General features: G+C 41.5%; 1 protein-coding gene across 2 annotated transcripts in view; it reads right to left on the bottom strand.

The window, feature by feature from the left end:
- Positions 1-21,971, bottom strand: part of NPEPPS (aminopeptidase puromycin sensitive) — a 72,184-nt gene that overhangs the window by 7,621 nt on the left and 42,592 nt on the right. For both annotated transcript variants that reach the window (XM_028703688.2, XM_028703689.2), the window contains exons 9-17: positions 21,531-21,645; positions 17,961-18,125; positions 17,622-17,726; positions 16,061-16,121; positions 12,473-12,582; positions 8,955-9,018; positions 6,195-6,334; positions 3,196-3,330; positions 330-549 (exon numbers count right to left, since the gene is read on the bottom strand). In XM_028703688.2, the coding sequence (XP_028559521.2) occupies positions 330-549; positions 3,196-3,330; positions 6,195-6,334; positions 8,955-9,018; positions 12,473-12,582; positions 16,061-16,121; positions 17,622-17,726; positions 17,961-18,125; positions 21,531-21,645 (1,115 nt within the window). The remainder of the gene's footprint in view (positions 1-329; positions 550-3,195; positions 3,331-6,194; positions 6,335-8,954; positions 9,019-12,472; positions 12,583-16,060; positions 16,122-17,621; positions 17,727-17,960; positions 18,126-21,530; positions 21,646-21,971) is intronic.

The following is a 21,971-nucleotide window of genomic DNA, read 5'->3' as shown; positions in this document are numbered from 1 at the left end:
ATGATATTATCAGTTCATCAAAAATCAGGGCTTGGAGTCAGGGCTTTGTTTGTGACCTGGCTTCTACACAATGCTTGCTAGTCTTCCTCTTCCTAAACTCCAGCAATGGAGCTTTCATATACAATTTCAGGTGTGGTACAGGTGGGTGTGACTTTGGGAAAACATCCTTGTGAGCCAAATCAGGACCCCCTGCTGCACATAAATAAGCCGAAAGGCTGAAATGTTCCCCCACCACTGATGTAAGCCTCTGGAAGTCTATTTGGACACAGTGAAATTGGCAGGGCAAAGATTCATAGTGCTGAAATCTCACAGCAGAGAAACTTCCATACCCTCGCCAGGTCTGGGGTCCCAGCCCAGCTTCTCTCCTATGGGTGAAAATATATCACGGACGAACGCCTGGATCTCCTCATAGAAGTCTGTGTGGGACAAGAGAGTCGAGAGAATCCCCAGGTTACAGCTCAGGTCGCTCCATACGGTATAGTTGGGCTCATTCACAAATGCTTCCATGACTTTTAGAACCTCTACAGTGCTAATAATTCCAGCTCGGGCCTGAGAGAGGAAAAGAAACAAGTTACACTCATCTCCCAAACCAAAGTGAATTAAGGCTTACCGCAAAGAAAGCTCTTTTGTGTTTCTTCCTTGTATCTGGAGCCTTGATGTTGACTGCGCCTTTTGCAGGAGGCAGGGGCAGAGAAAGGACAGCGCTACTTCGCATGGGACTGGAATCAGTGTGTTTTAGTCGGGATACAGAGTTGGTTTCCAGCCATGTGACCAGCCTGGAAGACTAACCATGCCTTCTTTCTTTTGCAGGATATTTCATTCTCCAATTATAAATAACTGGTTCCCAGCCCAATATAATTTCACAGGGATCAAATCAAGGCCCTAAAAGGGGCTACGAAAGGGGTTTAATAAATTATAAAACAAATGTGAAAAGGGAAACAGAATTTTCTTCTGTCTCATAATTCTGCACTTTGGTGTCTCCTAATGAAATGGATCTGTAGTAGGTTCAGGACAGATGCAATAATGTAGCACGCAGAATTAGTTTATGGAATTTACAACTCACAATTAGTTTATGGAATTTACCTCCAGCGGATGGTATTCTGGTCATTAGCTTAGATGGCATTAAAAAGAGATTAGACAGATTCATGAGAGATCTGGGAGACCAGGATTCATGAAGTTTGCTGGGTGACCTTGGGCCAGTCAGTCTAACCTACCTCACAGGAATCCTAAGATACCACAGGGGGGCCTGCCAAGAAGCAGCATCTAGCTGAGCACTACTGAATATAAGATGCTGGACTAGGCAGAGCTATCTTCCTCAACCCTGGCTCTTGGCTTTCCTTGCCCGTTTTGTCTTCCTACCGGATGGTCATTTGGACGGAAATCCCAGCTGCTCCCTGCCCACAATGTGATCTTGGTGACAGATAACCTGCTGCTGGGCAATCTGTTCTGTAACACACACTCACTCATTTGTCAGGAATTGGCTTGGCCCGTGTCAGAGGCACTGCTTAACTATGTGGGGCAAGAGTGCCTAGGGTTCTAAAGCTTCTTAAGTATTTCTCAGTGACATCAGTAATGGCAAACAACCATCTTTAAACTACAACTTGCCCACCATTGCCAATGTTCCTCTGCAACAATAGGAAAAGGTAGAGAGGTAAGCTTGGTGCACTGTGCCCCTAACACTAAAGTCTAGTGATGAAGTTGCACTTCTACTGATTTCATGATGCTTTCAAGTCTCTAGCGGCTGAAAAAGATGCATTTATTATCATGTACAAATACTGGCTTCCTAACTAAACTGCCTCTATTTGTGCTGTCCAAACCCACTTTCTCAAGTCCTCTGACATGTAAAAAGCTTCTAAAAGAAGAAGGTATTTCTCTCATTAGGACTGTTGTATGAAGGTGGTTCTTGCCATTTCTACTATCTCCAAACTTCAGTGTGAGTGAGCTTGGCTGGAGACCCTTCTTGCCAGAGGTCCTCACCCACAGCGATCTGTGTATGTCTGCAGCTAGTGAACTCAGCCCATAGAAGTGTGCTCACACTCACAAATCATTTAGGATTACTGCAAAGTTCAAAAGGCCTGAGCAGTGCTCTGTGTTACGTGAACACCCCAGAATCCTCTGTAAAACGATTTGTCAGCAGATAAATTTACGTGCAGGAAAAGGCTTAATGACCATATAAGTTTAAAAAGCGCTGGTTTAACTGGGAGACATTACACCCACCCAAGTAAATCACTCTTGCATTCTCTTTACCATTCTCAAATTTAAAAGGCATGTTACTTAAGAACCTACATTCTCTATGCAGGACCCAATGGAACTTTTGTTAAAATTAACCAGAATCAATCTATCCTTGTTTCTCAAGGGAAAACAAAGCAAGGAGAGTCACCCACAGATTTGTTATGCAAATCCTTCCATTTCACATCCTCTCACATAACCCCCCCCGAAACCAGGAGGTCAGGGTGTGTGGGGAACCTATAGCACTAACATGGCTGTGCTTATTTCACATATCTGCAACTGCTTGTATAAGGGCACAGTTTAGTACTAGGCACAAAATTCAGCGCCAGCTCTTTCTACAAAGTAAATTTCTAGCACTTGTAGCTGTAGCAAGCAGCTTCTAAATGCCAGGCACTGCTCAGGTGAGATCCTGAGAGACCCAAAGATCACAGAGTGAAGCTTCTGTGCTCTGTATAGCACCTCCCCACACGCAGAAGCGGCAGAAAAAATAATGCGAAATTAGCCAAAACAAACATAGCGTTCAGGATTCAAAGAAACATGAAACCAGTCTCAGCACTAGGCTAACTGCTTTTGAAACTGAAGGGAATATCAAAAGCAGCTCAAGATACTACAAAGAAGTCACCTATTCAAAAAAGTAGAAAATAAAGTAAAATAAAGACTTGACTTGCAGAATACCACTAAGCATAAATCAGGACCTTCCACTTGATAATTCTCTTGCAGGAAAACAGCATTATAACCAGCTGGGGCTACAGGGCCTTTGCTTGATCATGCTGAGGTGAAACTTACACACCTCACTAACAAGATGCCAAATTCATTAACTGCAAAGATGTTGTACCTCCAGAAATAGCACCTAACTTTGGGGAGACATTTCTACAGCAACGGAAGCAATCTGCTGCCACAGGAAAAGTGTGTGTGTGGGGGGGGGGGAATCAGGTTAATGAAGAGAGAAGACAGGCAATCACTTACCAAAGAAAAAAGATCATTCTGCAGCCCCAACCTGTCCACAGGGGGTAAGGAGAGGTCACGGATAGCTGGGAGCAAACTCTCCAGCATGTCAGAACTGTATTGTGTACGGTAAAACCCTACCGTTCCCAGGTTCAGCTGAAAATATAGAATGAGGAAATTCAGTCAGCAGCTTACAGAAGACAACCGAGAAACAAATCCACGGTCCCCAAATTACCCTTGACTGTATTTGAGTCAAACAGGGAGAACAGAACCAGGCAATTGTTTTATATCACTGGTAGTACTTCGTGCAGCAAGATAAATGAGAATTACCATCAACAGAAGGTGAGCTTTAACAGAGAAGAGTTTCAAAAAGAGAAGAGATTAAAGTTCTTGTACTCTCAAACTGACAATCAGCAAGATGGCTAGTTTTCCTTACTGGAAAGGACCGTGTTTAGTTTCATTAGATTTGCGCATCACTTCTCTCATCAGAGAGAGTCCTCAAGTTTTATAGCCAGAGTGAAGGACCTCCAACTCAAAGGACAATCCTGGCCCACCAGGCTTCCCATTTGGGCTGTGAGGCCAAATTGGGCAAGCCACATCCACCCACCTTAAACCTCCCGTCCTGCAGGTAAGAGCAGGGGCTTGGCCAAAGCCTGCTTGAGCCACTTCAAACTGCCCGACAACCAGCTGGTTGTAAAGAGCCTTTCAAACACTGTGCAGAACAGGATTGCCCCAAAAAGGTGTGCGACCTTGCTTGGTCCAGGGAAAGGTTGTCCCAAGATACTGACATCCCAAACACTGCAAGGCTTTATAGGTCAAAACCAGCACTCTGAATTAGGCTTGGAAAGAAATGGCAGAGGATGCTCTTCCCACAACACTCAGGGGATTCCTTTTACAAAGTGCCTGTAGTTGGAAGGCTCTCTTAGATCAAGATGCAATGCGACACCTTCATGCAGACCACATTTTTGTCTTGTTTAAAGTGATTTTATTATTACAAGCACTTAATAGCCACATTGATATCCGAGTCACCTTTTGCAGACCCTTTAGCATGTCTACTACCAGCAGGTAGCTGTTATTGCTGTGCAAAACATAGTGCTATTTTAATTTCTGTAGCGCTTTGCCTGGTAGAAAGCATATTGTGGTTCTTCTGACTGCAACATGCCTACAAGGCAGATCAGTGTGAGACAGTGGTTTTCAACCACTGTGCTGTGGCACCCTGGGGTGCCTTGAAGGATGGTCAGGGTGCTGCGAGCAACACTGGCCTCTGTCCCTTTTCATTCCGTCCCTCCTCTGATGACCTCTCACGTCTCTGCCTCCCAAAGGCTTGCACAGCTGTTTGTTGCACCAGCCCTGGCTACAAGATCCATAGGTGAATAGTGCCTCTGGGGTGGGCCAGGGGGTGCTTCCCAGCCCAGGTCCCTGTGGGGCAGTATGAGGAGGAACCTCTTTTTGGGGTGGGGGGGCAGCTCAGAGACCAGGGACAGCAGCAGTGGCTGCCTGGAGGACTCCCAAGAAAGGGCTGATGGAACACTCCACAAGAGGAGGTGTTTGAAAAAGGGTGAGAGGCTGCCAGCTCTGCAAGCAAGGGGTGACATAACTGGGCTCCTGAGCCCCACAGAGGTGCCGCAGAAAGGATGTAGTTGGTCAAGGGAGCCGTGGACTCAAAAAGTTTGAAAACCTCTGGTGTGAGAGATCATTATTTCAGTATTGCTACAAGGTAAGAGGGGATTAGAAAGTCTGTGTCTTGTGCCTACGCTGAATAGTATGTACACATAATCATACTTGGTGCTGTTGGAGGATGCTGAAACATGCTTAGTTTGCTGCCCTCCAGGATGTGGGAGAATCACCTGGAAACAAAGGGACTGGAATGGCAAGCTTCAAAGCCAGAAATACCGTATTTTTTGCACCATAACACTCACTTTTTTCCTCCCATAAAGTAAGGGGAAATGTCTGTGCGTGTTATGGAGGGAATGCCCACGGGTGGCATGCATACGGATTTTCCTCCTCTAAAAACTACGTGCGTGTTATGGTCGGGTGCATGTTATAGAGCGAAAAATACGGTAATCAGCCTCGATAGCAAGTGACATTCATTCAGCAATTCCATTACCACTGTCCTTGTCCTATCTGCATATGTATATTAACTGTGCCAACATTCACAGAGTCTCAACATCCTTTCCCAGCCTCTGACATCTTAGAGAAGGAACACCTTAACAATCCAAAATTATAAACCAAAGCAACTTGGACATTCATGGATATATCCTAAGTTCGCATTATCTAACTTAAGTGAAGAATATGGACTCCTACTTCTGGAACTCCATCCAAGTAACGTGCCTGGCACCAAAAAGGTTTTGCAGACATACTTGTTTCAACTTTTTTTGGTAATCCTCTTTGTAAAAGAAAAAAAATTGACTGCAAAAAACTCCCTCTCAATCAACATAATACATTTTATGAAGTAAGTAAAACTGGATTTTAAAATTATTTTGGTATGATCCCTGCTAGTTTTTTTGGAATATTGGTTTCACAGCTAATTATTAGATTTTTTTAATGATTTTGCTTGTGTTGGGCTAAATGATGTTTTAACTGTTACTGCTAGCTGGCATTTTTGATATTCTAATATAGTAACTTTGCACTTTATATTTTAATGGAATTGCGATATGTGTTAAATTTTTCTAAGTGACCTAGATAGAATGGCCTTAAAATCATTCAAATAAATAAATAAATAAGCAAGCATCTTTTCTCTTCTGAAATCCACAATTAAAAATTAGTTCATATAGTATCTCTGATTTATAACTACTGTTTCAGACAACAGCAGCTACTATAACTTTATCAGCCAGAAGGACTCAGGACATTTCCATAGTCCTGGTGTTTGGGTTGTGAGGCAGCACAACTTTAAGGTAACAAGACCATAACATGCTGCAAGAATACGCATCTTAGACCACTATGCTGGCCAGTCAAAGTGCTGACCACGTTTGGACAATCTGCCAGGTTAATTCAGAAGACTATCTCCCCTTTCTGCTTACCTTCACCCACTGCTCTGGCTTCACGTCTTTCAAAACCAAGGTCAACTCGGGCTTGTCCATCAACACTTGCATTTTGGCATGGGTTGGGTCTTCACTTGTACAGATGCTGATGGGTATCATCCACAGAGGGTTACCATCCCCTATATGAAAAAAGAGAAGAATGCCTGACAGAACAAGGCATGGTATGGCAAACTGCCCAGCCCCACGGAAACACCCCTTTTATCACATTAAACTCACAGCTGCTCCAAGTCAGCACATTTGTATAGTATCAATGCAATGATTCTGCAAAGGGAAAATATCTAAGTTCCTTTTTAAAAAATAAAAATAATAATCTGAAGAGCACTTTGGAGATCTACGACTTATATTTCAGAACAGTAGTTCTCAAGTTCAGCACTCCAGTTCAAATGAAATGATCGATTGACTTCCGGCAGACTGTAACCGAGGGAGAGATATGAAGGAGGACCATTCCATGGGCTCTGCTGACATGCCAGCTCCCTCCCTCAACTGTCACTTGGTAGCAGGCATTTCAACAGGCTGCAGCAGAGAGAGATGGGAAATGGCCACTCTGCTAGCTCTGCTGGGACAGCAACTACATTTGGATCCTCCACTACCTGAACTGTTCCCATTCCGGTGGGTCATCACAATTACTATTATGAAACTAGGAACTGGTGTCAAAGTTTACTCATTTCCCTCTTCCCTCCTCATCCTTTTCCTTTATAGTGTTCTGTCTTTTGAGTTATAAGCCTGCTGGCAAGGACTGTCTTTTTCCAATCACTTTGAAGGTGGAGGTGTCATTAAAAGCTAGGCACGAACTATTTATATGAGGAATTCATCCTTTAAAACACACATTTAGCCATATTGGGCTTGGGTTAGGCAGTGCAACACCTGCTAAAAGTCAGAACCGTGTGGTACCAGTTCATGTGAGGCCTGCACCCTTTTAAGCAAGCCAACTTGGAAAGCAAGGGTACTCTGGTGCCAATGTATCAATGCTACAACTGAATGGTTATCCTTTCACACATCCCAGATGGTTCTAATGTTTAGCTATTAAAAGTAACTACGCAGAAGGGAGACAAATGTGAGGAGGAAACACAGTATGGTTATATGTTTGTGTGAGAATGTGTGAAAATTTCTCAGGGCTGCTCTTGCCTCTGTCAACCTGAGCAAACAGCTGCTTAAGCAGAACCACGGAAAGTTCAGTGCTATCCCACTGAGTTCATTTAGCAAGCTACTCCTGGGATTGGGAAAAGTGTGAAACATTCCAATTCTTCATTACTTTCCTTTGAAAAATATTCATAAAGCTATTCAACCACCATGGTTTTCAAGCAATGAAAACTGCACAAAGAGCTTAGAAAATATATGCTCCTGCATAAACTCTACAAAACTATTCAATTCTGCTCATGAATGCTTAGATGAACTCTTATGTTCAGTCTGATAATGAATATGAAAGGAATCTTGTATTTTCAAGAGAAGCAAATAGAATGGTCATAGGAAGGAAGTACATCGCTAGGAACAAATATGAGAGCTTAATCTGCTCAGCTTAGAAAAAGAAAGGTTGATCAGGGACATAATTACACTCCACAATAAAAAGGTAAGTAGAAATGGAAGCAGTTATAGATAGCTGCAGATATAAGGCTACAAGCTGACTGTTAGCAAATATAATCTTGAAAGTCAATGAATGTTTTGAACTAGTGAGAGGTATGAAGTTCTGGAACAGTGAAGATAGCTTAGCTTAAGAGTATATAGTCGTGCCTCCTTCACTGGATTTTCTGTAAGATAAGGTGGGTTCTCTTACTTCTCTTCTAGAAAGGGACTACCACAATTAGCAACGGAATATCCTCTAAGTTCCTTCAGGAAGACAGGTTGAATGAGTCTCTTTCAAACCCTGCGTCTGACTGTTACATTTGCCACCAGGAAAGTAATCCCTCCATCCTCACATAGGAGGAGCCAGTGGCTTGTTTGCCTTTTCGTTATGTGCTTTCTCCTGGAACACATGGTTTTACTTGCTTGCATCAGTAATCCAGTGCTATTTGAAGCAGGGGTGGCTAACCCATGGCCCTCCAGATACTGGACTCCAGTTCCAATCAGTCCCAGCAGCATGGCCAATGGTCAGGGATAATGAGAGTTTTAGCCCAGCAAAATATGGAAGTCCACTGGTTAGCTACTCCTGCACTAAAGGCTCCTTCCTGAAGTGGAGCTGTAATCTTGATTACGTGCACTGATGACTCTGCCGTCCAGCACAAATAATGCTAAAAGGTTTTTTTTTGTCCTTTCTAACTCTGTGATAAATAAGCACTCAGATACCTACCAACTACATGCCTAACAAGGGCTAAATATGTGATTTGTCAAATATGTGTGGCAACGGAGCAGCTGAGTGAAGTATTACAATATTGAATCCATTCTACACTAGAGTTCCATATGCCAGGGGGAGGGGGAAACACCGTGTAAATCCATTTCTACTGCCTTCCAGAAATGTTCTGGGTACTACACATAGGCACATTGTAAAGAAAATTTAAAGGCAGATTACAATCTTCCTAGTTAAAACATGCAGACTGTAAGAAGGAAAATAATGAAAAACTAGAACTTCAGGCTTAGTAGTTCATTTTTTTATATATAAAAAAGATCAAGTTATTTCAAACATCTAAATCCTAAAAAGGACACCTGCCTGCAGAAACTGACAGTGCAAGTGCTGTTTCCCAGAATGGTTGGTGTCACGTACAATATGGTGCGCTGCTTGGCTCCTGCTATTAGCCATCGCCTTACCACTATATGGTCCGCTGGCACAGAATTTCTTCTGGACTAGCTTCAACACTTTTTCATCTTCTCGCTGGAGTAGAGAACAAGAGGCAAGAATAGTATTCAAAGGTTTCAAATAAGATCATATGCCCAGAAGCCATCCAGCTATGAAGGCCTCATTCCTTGAATTCACAGGCCACATTAGGCTGGTCAAATGTCCAACATGCTGAGCTGCTACTTCTTTCCCAATTCTCACCCCCCTCTGTTGTTGCCTTCGCATTCCCACATACCTTTTTTCTGTTGGTCCCAATGATCTCTGGTGCCCCAGTCACAGCTGCCATGTTTTCTTATGACACTGTATTGTATCACATATAATATAGCATAACCAGGACTGGGTTATCAGTGTCTACAGGTTAAGTAGGACAAATGAGATTCTAGCAAGACAGATTAGGTAGTCTGGTTGCCTGGCAAAATGTGGCCCTGGCTCAAGCTGATCCATGGTTCAGTTTAACAAACTTAAATTCTACATCAGGCCTCAGGCCTTGAACGTAAGAGGACATAATCAAATGCATTTGGATGAGGGTCTCCAGTTAAATAACTATTCAAAGCCTCTCATGCAATGCTGCTAATAAGACTTTAGGGATATAGAGGACCAAAATGTAGACTTTTATGGCTGAATAACTTTCACCACAAAAACTGAAGTTTCTATGCTTAACCAAAACCATCCCAATGATTATTTGAGGAGTGAGCGTTGTGGCTTATAAATGAAGGCAACCACCTGAAAGATGGATATGGAAGAAAACACATCTGAGCACCCTGTTGAGTAACCAAAACCACTTCTCATCTGGGATTAGGGGACGGTGCTCCCAAACCAATAACTTAAGTGCCTTATAGCACCCTTCTTTTCAAATGAAGCAAATCTGCCACAATTGATAATTTGTACTATATGTTGTACTTTATATGACTCTATGACTTTATGTTAAATTACTATTATTTTAGAGGAAAGTCATACCAAAACTTGGAATAGTGCTTAGGTCTCAGTCCTTAAGAGCATGAGTCATGACACAGGAAGTTCCTGCTGCAAATCTCAGGCCAACAATGAAATCACTGGAGAGCCTTATGAGGCACTTTTTCTGCCCCCAAAATAGCATTTGCAACATGGGACTTAAACTGGCTCCCTTTAGAGAGTTACGTCTAATGCAGTGTTTCCCAACCTTGTGCCTCCAGCTGTTTTTGGCCTACAATTCCCATCATCCCTTGCCACTGGTCTTGCTAGTCAGGGATGATGGGAGTTGTAGTTCAAAAACAGCTGGAGGCACAAGGTTGGGAAACACTGGTCTAATGAATACATAAGTACTTGTACTTTGGAAAATGTTGTATAATGTCACATTAATTAAAAATGAATGTGGATATTCTTCTAGTGTTTAGAAAATTGAGGCTTACTATACCATTTACATTTCCCATCTTTTGCCACAACCGACTCCTGTTTTCTCAACCCTCTCCCATAAATCCTGCCTTCTACTCTACTGCTTCATCCATTTTGTTTTTAGTTGCAGCTCCAGGTAACAATTTAGGATAGTTTCCTTCCTGCATTTACAAGCTTGTTATTTTTGGTGGGGAAGACCCTGAACACAGACAAAAAAAATCCTTATCTAAGATTTTGAAAGTTATCACAGCAATGCACTGTTAAAAACAGGCCTGCTGCACAAAGCACTGGAGGAGCAAGGGCATTCTAGGAAAGCAACTCATTCATCTCACACCTTTAGCACCTGCTATTCTTCCTCAGAGGAATCAGATGCAGGGGTGGGGTGGGGCACAGGAGAAACAGAATTAGGGACATGCTTCCAAATGGACTTCAGAATTTGGAGAATTGTCCACAAACAGAGAAACAGAATTTGTGTACAGCTTCCAAATGGACTTCAATGGCAAGTCCAAATTAAGCAACAAACCATTTCAAAGCTGTACTGTACTGCCTGGGCTCCCTTATTATAACTGCTTTCTAGAGAGCAGCAAAAATATTTCTCATCTGGCTCTCTCTGAACCTCATTCTAGATTTTGTATTATTTAAATTGTTTTCATGTTTTATTTATAGACATCCTAGGACTGACAAGCAGGATAGAAATGTTTCAATGACTAAAATAATCTGTAGGAGCATCACTGGTTGTTTAATAAGTTGGTGAGGCTCATTTGATATCAGGACAAAACTGACCTTTGGTAACATTGGCCCAGCCCTGTGGAATGTTCTCAATCAGCAGATGCATTCTCTATTTGCTGAAAAGTTTGCTGAAAACTTTTCTTTACCACCAGGCAAGTGTGGACAATTAAAAAAAAATATTTTCTTTAATAATTAGCTGGTGATCTATTTTAATCTTTCTAAAAATGTGTATTTTATTGATTTTAAGTTACAAATAAATTAGATCTAAGAAAGAAGAAAATGGCTTAATTTTTATGTGTTTTTATTGCAAATTGTTGCAAATCGCTTTGCTATTTTTAAATGAAATTACGGCGTGCAAGCATTTTAATAAATAAAAAATAAAGAACATCTCAGAAGGAATTTGCCAACTTTGTTATCAGCAAGGGATTCTAGAGCTGAGGTTTTTGGTAATCCATGAATCCATGTAAACAGATGCACCAAACTGTATCAGTAGTTTTGATGTAGCATTCAGTGTTAGGAATTTAAGACTTTCTGGCTATGAAGGTAACTACTGAAAGTTCATGTGAGCAATGCTTAAGCAAGAGAAGGAGTAGCTGAATCCAGGTGTGAGGCTTCAGTACCCTGCATCTTCATTCCTCATTTGTTCCAGAAATAGAACACAAAAATATACAGTATTAGCTTGATTTGCACAATTTACCCATCATTGGATTTTTAAGTGCAGAGTATATAACCATCAGTATTACCACCAATGTCTACATTAACTAATCAATTCAGTTGCTCCCACAAGTGATGCAAGGAAAATGTGCTTGCAAATCTGCTTTATTTGCATAATCTATCCAGTTTAGTCAACCATTCCAATTAGGAATACATTTTCTGCCTTTGCCCTCTCTAAAATATCACAAATTTTATGAAGTCTTCAATATCACAGTAAGAACATGTAAATTCAATGTTTTTGAAATTTTGACTCATTTATTCAACTTAGATGCTGGTGACGTGTGAATGCATGCATGTGTTGTGTTTGACAGAAAATGCGTAATTCAGGCATCAAGCTCAACCATGGTTCAGGAAGAGTAAGTGCGGTATGACATGATGTCTGCAATAACACACCACGGTTTGTGATCAAGTTAGAAAACTACAGTTTCTAGTGTGTACACAAAATACTATTCAAGCTAACTAAGGTTTGGTATAATATTTGAACTGACAAGCCAGAAGCTACAGCTGCTGTTCCAGAGGGCCCTTTCCAATACAGAAATGGGAGTGACGAGCAGATGGAAAACAAATGCAGAGAAACTAGGTCTAAACTGGGATTTGTGTCTATGTTTGAAAGCACAACCATTTTGCATGTTGTCTCAATTGAGCCACTATAAAAGTAAGAAAGTAATATACCTACCTGTTCTGCCTCCACATAAACAAGTGGAAACCCCATTTGCTTGGTCCATGTATTCATCACAGCAGCAATAGGTTTACCACTCGATTGTTCCAGGCTTTCCCAGAGATCCTCTGTGGAAGGAAAAAAAACTCACATGAAAATGCTCCCCCAACTAGTAAGCAGCTGCAGTTTCATTAATACCAACACACAATTCTCTACAATTCTACTGCTGTTAATCATTTTTAAATAATTTTAATGCACAGAGTAATTTCCAAACAATTTGTTCACAGCTCCAACAAATTCTTTTGATAGGCAAGCAGCCGTTACTCCCATGAAACCAATGGGGGGAAAGGGAGTGAAACCCTACAGGGGGATTTGCTTCCCTTATCCAACTCTTCCTAACCACCAATCTACATACAGCTACAGCATCAGGACCCTCTCAACTCAATGCTGCTGCCACTTTCAAACCTCCTACTTGGAGCCAGTAAGAATACCCCAGAAATAAAAGTTATCATTACAGCAATGGAAATGTCTTTGGTATCACAGTTTTAAGCTATGACAGCACCCCAAATTACTAGGCCCATGTTTTCTAGGGATGTGCACTTAGAAAAAATGTTTTGCTTTCCACTCATTATTGTCTCAACACTTTGACTTCACCCCCACAGGCTCGCTCCTCCATTGTCTTCTGAGACAGACGGATGCTAACAATGATTGTCTTATTTCATTTGTTTCATTCATTTCTCCTTTGTTATGGTTCTACACTGACTGCAGTGCTGATCCAACCTGTTTTCTGGTGCCTCCATTTCTTAAATGAAACCCAAATATCATGAAAACTGCAGGTGCTTTACACAGATTGCAAAAAGGGTTCCCAAAAGCTACTATGGGGTGCTATTCTCTAAGCTTCCCAATGCGTTATGTTTCAGACTGGACAGTTTTCATGTCTTGCCACTTTTAGAAGATTCCAGGATTACCTCACTCCTGGCTTCCTACAGAATATTCCCTTGATATATCCTTTGCTAAGCAATGTAATGCCATGTGCATGCTGATCTCAGGGTCTTCTCCACATGGTTTCTGGCTGCTCCAGAGCCAGGAAAAATAGGCTGGCTCAAATCCAGTGGCTCTCTCTTGTAGTCCTGATGAAGCCAGCACTTTGCACGTGGTGAAAACAAAGGCTCTGGATTGGACCTATAAAAAGGTGCACAGTCCGTGCAGCGTGCTGAGCAACTATTAGGAGAATTGCCTGTAGGCTGGAAATTCACTGGCTTCCGATTTCTCCCAGTTAGAAGCTGCCCAAGGGGAATGGATTGCACTGCCCTGTTTCCCTTCCTTTAAAGGGGGGTGGGCGAGAGGGAGGTGAAATCCAAGAAGGGGTTGAAAAGAGGGAAGGAATCAACGTACCCTGAAACAGTCCAAGGAAGTAGTAATTGGGGGGGGGCAGTTAAATTGCAGAAAAAAACCAAGAAAATTCAATCCAAGCAAAGAAAAGGAAGTAGGTAAAAAAAACCAACAACCCACATGTGTTCCATTCACTGAATTTGTTCAGTGCTGAAGGCAGGGATGGTCTGGAAACTATGGGATAACTCCTCCCCGCAAGATAGCATTGACACATGACCCTGCCTGATCAATCAGAGGAAGAGCATCCCAGAATAAAGACTGTCCTCCAGGAGCCTCTGGGGAATTAAAGGATTTTGCTTCTCCCATTCAGTTTTGTACTTTTCATTCATTTCTTTCAAGAGATTAATTAGGAACTAATGGTTTTGTTTTAAATTTCTTTTAGAAATGAATACACACCTGTACTACGAGGGATCTGGCTATTGCTTTGGTTTTTGTTTTTTTTAAATGTATCTATATCACTACGCACTGAAGTCACATAAAGAGGTTCACAACAATTAAAACAATATAAAATCTAAATTAAAAAGCAAATGTAACACTGAAAATAAAACAGCAAAGCAGCAGTTAATTCCCATAGGCGAACTGAAACTGGAATACATTTGCATACTTCTGCATCTGCAGACAGCAGAGTTATGACCAGTTAAGCCTGCACTGATCAATGCATTATGTTAACATGGGTCTTAAAAACTGCCAGGAGTCCCACAAAATCCAGAACATCTCGTATGGGTTCTGAAGTGCATCAGAAATCTCTTCGCAGTCCTGTCTTTCTGACTGCCAGTGACATTCTGGAATTATTTGGCTGTTCAGTGTTCATTGATGCTGGTCTGTCAGCAAGAAAATAGGCTGCTGCCAGGCTGCTTCACAGCTTGTGCCAGGAATTCTTTGATTATGCTTCTTCCTGATCTCACTTGGGCTTCTCATTTGTTTCTCTTTGTCCCTTCTGTGAGCTTACATTCTGAGGCGGTTTGTGTGCCCAGACTTCATTTCTGTTTCCCTGCCTACTCCCATCGTTCCACGCTGGCTTCCCTAATCCCAATTCTGTCCAAGCAGCTAGGCTGCTTGTGTTCTAGCAAGTTCCTGAGAAATCGGAAACTGTCTGCAATGTACGGGTATGACTTGTCAATGCACAAAAGGAACAACTCAGATCTGTTAGGGAAAGCGCAAGTTCAAGCTGACAACATTTAAACATTTAGTTAAGTACTTAAATTCCACTTATTTAGAGAATGTAGCTATGTGCCTCAGTTCTCTGTGCTGTAGCCAATATATTTCCCAAGGAAGTGGGAAATTACTGAAATGTTGCAAAAAAAGAAAGGAAAAAAAGCTAACATCTGAACTGGCTTTGAGTTGCCATACACCTGCCAGTTACATTCTGATGGAAAATAACTGCTGACAGAACTTCCTCCTCTCCCCCCACAAATCCTTTTGCTTGAAGAGAAGCTGGAATGCAAAGAGCCACACAACTTGTTTGCAACACCCAATTGAGTTTTGGGTTTGCCTTGTTAGAAGGAGAAGACTCCGTCCCCCAGGGGAATCTACTTTTGAAATGGGAGGGGACTTTGAAACGACAATTTGTGATATGGCTTGAGGTTCTGCTGTTCAGCCAAAGCTCCCTTTAAATAATGTCAAGTCCCTGAGCAAGTCAAAAGCAGCTCTTCAGATTGATGGCCAGAAACACTACTGAATACTTGGAAGAGCAACCCAAAAAAGCATCAACAGGGTGCAATCCCTCCCTTGGCAGAGAGGTATAGTTTCAGCTCTCTGTTCCGTACAGCACCAACCATATGACTGTATTACATATATTAAGAGCAGTAAAAGCAAAATGAGCTTCTTCCCATTCCATCGTCTTATTATTGATTTTCAGACATTTAATTCATGTATGATCATGGGGGGCGGGGAGTTAGCAGAGGAATTAATAGAAGATCAGCTTGCATCTGGGTCAGGAAATAAACAAGCCACGTTTCCAATTCAGAATCTGACCTGGGTTTTCCCCAAAGTAAATTTAGCCTATTACTACTGCAAATTTCCAGATGGTCAGAGTAAAGTATTGTGAGAAGGATCACACACTCATACAGATATAGTTTGATAGGAAACACTTTGCTGGTGAACTTCCCTGCATTTCAGGCAGAAAAAAATTATCACTGGGGGGTGCAACTTCTCTGTGTAATGTAATGTTCTGGGGACAACGAAAGAGAGAGTACAAACACAACAGCCAATTACCTGTAGCTGCATTCTTATGTTGAAACTTGGTAAGGTAGAGGTGCATTCCTTTCCGGAAGTCCTGTGAATGTAATATTTTTATTTTGTGAATATAAACAACTTCAAAATTAGCTTATCACTGGATGGGACTGGAATGTAATGTGTTGTTTTCCACCAAACTATTTATCCTTTTCATGAGCTAACAGGGTTTTTTTGGCAAACCCAGATTAAATTTGTGCACCATCCTTGCACTCTTCTAGTAGCAGGCAGTCCCTTAAAACTGGCATATTGCTGAGGAACAGAGTCACAAGCTTCTGCAACAGGAATTCACTACTTAATTTAAGAGTGCTGGAACATGTGAAACTAAATAATGTCACTTTTAGATAGGCTTTGAGCCTCTACACTATTAAGCCCCAATACCAATTTTTAGATCCTTCCAATCCTGTGGCAACTCCTAACCACTTTAACTTAACCTTTCTGCTGCTCACAGATATTTTGTGCTATTTGCAACCATTCTGATGCATTAATGGTTGAAAGCCAGTTGAAAAGCATTCAAAAAACGTTTCAAAACGTTTTAAACATTAGTTGAAAAATAAGGAACCTTGAAATTGCAAAGTCCACTTGGGCACTTAAATGGATAGTCTGATTAAAATCAGTATTGAAAAACTTTATCTGCTTTTCATTTCATACTATAATAATTATTCTTTCACTGCAAAATGCATTTACAAATGTATTTTAAAGTGGTTAATTTTAGAACAGCCATATGTGAGCAGCTTTTTGGAATACTGAATTAAGATTAAAACAGTGTTAACAAAGCAGCTTCAATATAATTTTAATGATTAAAAATGACAAAATTGAAAAGCATGAAGTCTGGTATTGACTTAGAATTCAAATCATACATACTACGCCATAAAAAACAAGAGGCATGGACAGCAGGTGAATGCAGGGTGCCTATTTACATAACATGTAAAATTGTGACTTGCTCTTGTGCCCCACATGTTGATTCTACACACCAGAGAATTTTGGGAACCGACCCAAATCCAATTCTGGGAACCAACCAAATCTTCCCAAAAGTGATCGAGAGTAAGAATTTCAGCTAAGGCAAATAAAGATCCTGGGTTGCGTCCAGGTGTATGGAGCATATTTAATATAAATAAGGGTCACAATTAGCCACTATAGAGTAATGGAACCAACATCGAATCATAGAATTGTAGAGTTGGAAGGGACCCCAAGGGTCATCTAGTCCAACCCCCTGCAATGCAGGAATCTCAGCTAAAGCATCCATGACAGATGGCCATCCAACCTCTGCTTAAAAAGCTCCAAGGAAGGAGAGAGATATACAGAGATAGGATCTGAATGTCAGGTGCTAAAGACAAAGCTAAGGAGAAGGCCACCACTTTCATGTTTTGCTGCTCAGCTCCCAGAGGTATCTGGTTGTGCAGCTGCTGGAAACAGAAAGCTGGACTAAATGGACCTTTGCTTTATCCACCAAGCTCCTCACCACACAACCCTTTCTACATAAAAGAACACAGAACATCCACAGTTACCCTAGATGTCAGTGGCAGTAAAGTTATAGATTTACCTCATCCCCAACGTAGTCATGTAGCATTCGAATTACTGACGCACCCTTGCTGTAAGAGATTGCATCAAATATTTCATCTACTTCAGATGGATGGCCCACATTGACCTGGGGTGAGAAAGGCAACAAGTCATCAGAAGAGACCACATTTAACTTGCATCTCCAGTTACAAATTTACGAAGCAGTGTTAAGGCAACTAAATCATTAAGTCTCTAAGATAAAGCATTCTTGGTTGCTTTCCTCTGGAGCCCCAGCCCGTTATCAGAGGAAGAATTTCTAACAATGAGAGAGCATGCGGCAAAGCATATGCAAACTCCACTGATTGCAGCAATTGGCACTCACTTCAATAGGGTGACTGTTGTCTAAGGCATCCAGCTCCTGAGCTCGTGTGTAATCGGCAGAAACAAATTGTGTCCAGATATCGTATTCTGGAAAACAATGGTCCACACAGAGGTACTCAATCCAGGATGCAAAGCCCTCATTGAGCCATAGATGGGTCCACCATTCCTACGAAGAATTGAGAAAATTGCTGATACTAAAAGCAGAGCATCAGAGCATCAAGATAAAAGGACAAGGAGTTGCCATTGGTCTCTGAGATCTCAGGTCTCCATCACTGAAATCTCTGATTCTCTTAGATATGTGGAACTCCTTACTAACAGGTGCAAATATTGTGCAATTCTGTGTACGAGCAGAAAAAAACACAGAATTCGGCATTCTATAAAAAAATGCAAGTTGCAAACTTGCAAAAAGCAAGTTTCTAGTCCCCACACCTGAAAAACTAGGAAGACAACGCTTGATGAAATCTCAGAAGTATCCGGGGGGGGGGGGGAGATGGCTGCAGTATTGTGGGGAATAAATCAAATGGGAACATTCTCCATCAGCCACTGCAGGAATGCCTTTGTTTAGTAGCCTAAGATTTTTAACAGAAATGGGAAACACAATACAAGTGAAAGCTGCAACACAGTAACTGTTCTCTGTGCAGAATGAAATGAATCAAGTAAGAATGAACCCCACCAGTGGATAAGAAATAACTAACTGCATTCTACATAAACTCAATCTGAATTTGATGTTTGGGGGGGGGGGGGGCGGACAGAAATTCCCAACTCTACCGCAGCTTCAAGTAGATCAGGTTTCAAGGTAATGTTCTAGGGCTTCAATGCTCAGAAGCATTACCAGGATTCATGCAAGTGAGGACAATGATGAAATCCACGCTAACCACACTTTTCAATTCCCCCCTCCCACCACCTAGAAAATATTCTCCTTTTACACTTTTTTGTGGTCTTTGAAAGTTTCATCTAGGCAGTCAGTCAGCCGAATGCAGGCCTGTGAGGCAAACTGAGCCACGTAGCAATAATTGCTGGTCACGTGATTTGCAGCTGGAGGGAAGAGGGTTAAAAAATCCTGCCTTACCACCCCTCTTAGCACCCTCCAACTTCAATGTTCAATGTGTTGTCTTTCAAACCTATGTTCACAGATACCAGAAATGGGCTTTTTTCTTTTTCCAAAAAAGCTGAAATTCTTAGAATATTTGAACATATTCTGTTGTTCTTTCAAGGAAACTCAGAGAAGCTTCTAAGTGACTTGCAGGCAGCCTCCCATGCAGACCAGGGCAATACCTACTTATCTTAAAAAAAACCCTGTCCCATCTTATGGTCTTAAACCAGTCTCTAGATGAACTTTATGCATGTATAATTCAGAATGCTGGTTTATAGAACCCAGACAAATTTCCGTGCTTTGCACAGTGGCAGCACTGTAGCCTGTGAGGTTAATCTGATGCATGATTATTGCTAATTGGGGATACAGAGTCAGTTAGGGGGTGGAGAAAAATAGATTTACTTATTTTTTAAGAGGCATAATTGAAAGAATGAAAAAGAAGACAATGCAAGACATTTGTCTGCAAAATCAAAAATAGACATTACAATAATACCTGCTTGATTAATGTGGTACGAACATTGAATCTCACAAGCTAAGAAGTGGTGCATACACTATTCCAAACAGAGACAGGATAAAGTATGAACTGCATGAGCCATGTGCACTACTGTTAGGCGCACAGTGCATGAAAATCTACCAGTGCAGCCACACTCTCAAGTACAACTGAGAATCTTTGCAACTGTAATGGGGAAGAAGAATGCAGGAATTTTATTTAGGGATTGAGAACCAATAGAATTATTGGCCAACATCTCATGCCTTTCCATCCCTTTTCTGTGAAAATAATCTCATTAGCTCAGGACTGTGGTGCCTGCTGAAGTCTAACACTAGCACACCAAGTGTGATGGAACCATTTCTTTCTGTGGAAAGTGTCTGTGCTTAACACCAGCAAGCCATGCCAGACATGCAAGCAAAAATAGTGTATTGAACTCATGCAAAGAGAAAGAAAAGTTGGCACACAAGTTGCTGGGCTTTTTTTTAAAAAAAAGGGGGGGGAGCCACTTTGATTTGATAAATGGATTTGAAAAGCCCATAGAGTCAGGTAAATACTGCTGAATGCTTTGTTTTGGCTGGGTTTATAGAAAAGGTCAGCCTCTCTCCAGAGTCCCTCCTTCATTTCATAGAAGAGCTGGTTAGTCACACAAAGCTGCCTCTGCCATGTTTCCAACTGCCCTGGTGGCATGTCAACTGCTAAAAATATGCCACTGGTTTTGTGAATAATGTTTTTCCATTTCAACAAGTTCTACTGTAGCAACGGTGAGGTCATGTGACAAAGGAGGAAAGGTGGCCTGCCAGTAATGAAGGGGTGGGGGGAATGACATACAAAAAATTAAACTGAAAAGAAAAGAGGTTAAACTTCCCTCTCATTTGCAGGTAAAGTTATCTTGTGGATGCCGATTATGGAGACGTTAGGAGGAAAAGAAAGCTATTCCCCTAGCTCTTAAGGCAGGGATGGAGAACCTTTATCCCTCCAAATATTGAACTACAAATCTCATCAACCTGGCCATGGTGAATGACGCTGATGGAGTTAGGAGTCCAAACAATATAAATAAATATTTGTAAACCACTTAGAGATTTAGTATTAAGTGGTATATAAACATATGAAATAAATAATAATCAAACTGGAAGGCCACAGGTTCACCATTCCTGCTGTAACATATGGAAATTCAACCAGCACCCTGAAATGTCACAGAGAGAAATCCTTTTCCACAAGTGGATAGTACTTATTGGATTTGAATGTTAAGTTTATAAATAGGTCTGTATTTAGTGATTTTACACTAATACCACTGAGGTATACCTAATTGTCATCTAACTCAGCATCCTAAGAATTTCAGCTCCCCACACGTTTAAAAGACTTTATAGCTGCAAAGATAAGCTTGTAAATGTGTGGATCACCCCATATGCCAGAAGAAGCATCAGTTCCCTTCATAGATCCTCTCCCCATGGATACTAATTTCAGAATTATGAAAAATATCTGCAAGTCTGGTGAATTTGCAGACTTGCACAAATCAGAAGTTTCTGACCTGCCTAGACTTGCAATGGGTGAGGGGGATCATGATGGTATTTGGGTTAAGCAGTTAACGCAAGTGTGAGGTTTTAACCTTATTATTATTTATTTAATTCCATGCTTTATTGTGCATTATGGCACATTCTTTCACATTGCTGGGCATTGTGAATCCTAGAGGAGAGCAGACAAAATCTTCAATGGTAGTGCACAACGTTTCTCCCTATAGCGTCTCATGAGGCAACCTGTGGGCCACATCTAACCCACTGAAAATCTCCAGGTGCTGCTGACGCCCCAATACTGCTGTTTTTCCTAATAATACTCTGCATAGGTAGACATGCACACTTGCAGTACCATACGAAAACATGAGGCATCTGCTGTGACCATGAGCAGATACACTCAGGACAAGTAATAGGCGGGAAACTGAGTAACCTTGATCTAAGCCCAGAGCAAGGGAAAGTCAAATACAATTTTTGTACCATAGTCACAAGGTTCCCAAACCACTGGTGAGCAAGCTCATGGCCCACGACGAGAGCCACCCATTGGCGGGAGGAGGAACAGGAGTTTTTGGGATCTATCAGCAGTGCAGTTTCCCTGTGTATGAGAAAGAACAGAGACTGAAGCAAGGTGACTTAGAGAGAAAAGCATATTTTTTTGAAATCAATCAAGCTACCAAACTCATATAAACAAGAGTGCTTCATGCTTATAGGTGAAAACAGCAAGGTTAACATTTCATATCTGCTAGGATGCAGCAAGGAGTACTTTTCCTCAGAGGGAAAGGAGGGAAGACAGCACCATCACCACCTACCCCTCAAAAATGCATCTCATTTAAAAATAACTGGTCTGAAAAAAGGCAGCTCAGCAAATAACTTTCCTCAGTTACACGTCAGTTTGTTGTGTTCATTTCATAAATTATCACA

Source organism: Podarcis muralis, chromosome 13 (assembly GCF_964188315.1).
Source record: "Podarcis muralis chromosome 13, rPodMur119.hap1.1, whole genome shotgun sequence".
In the NCBI taxonomy this organism is placed as follows: domain Eukaryota; kingdom Metazoa; phylum Chordata; class Lepidosauria; order Squamata; family Lacertidae; genus Podarcis; species Podarcis muralis.
This window is presented reverse-complemented; position numbering and strand designations above follow the sequence as displayed.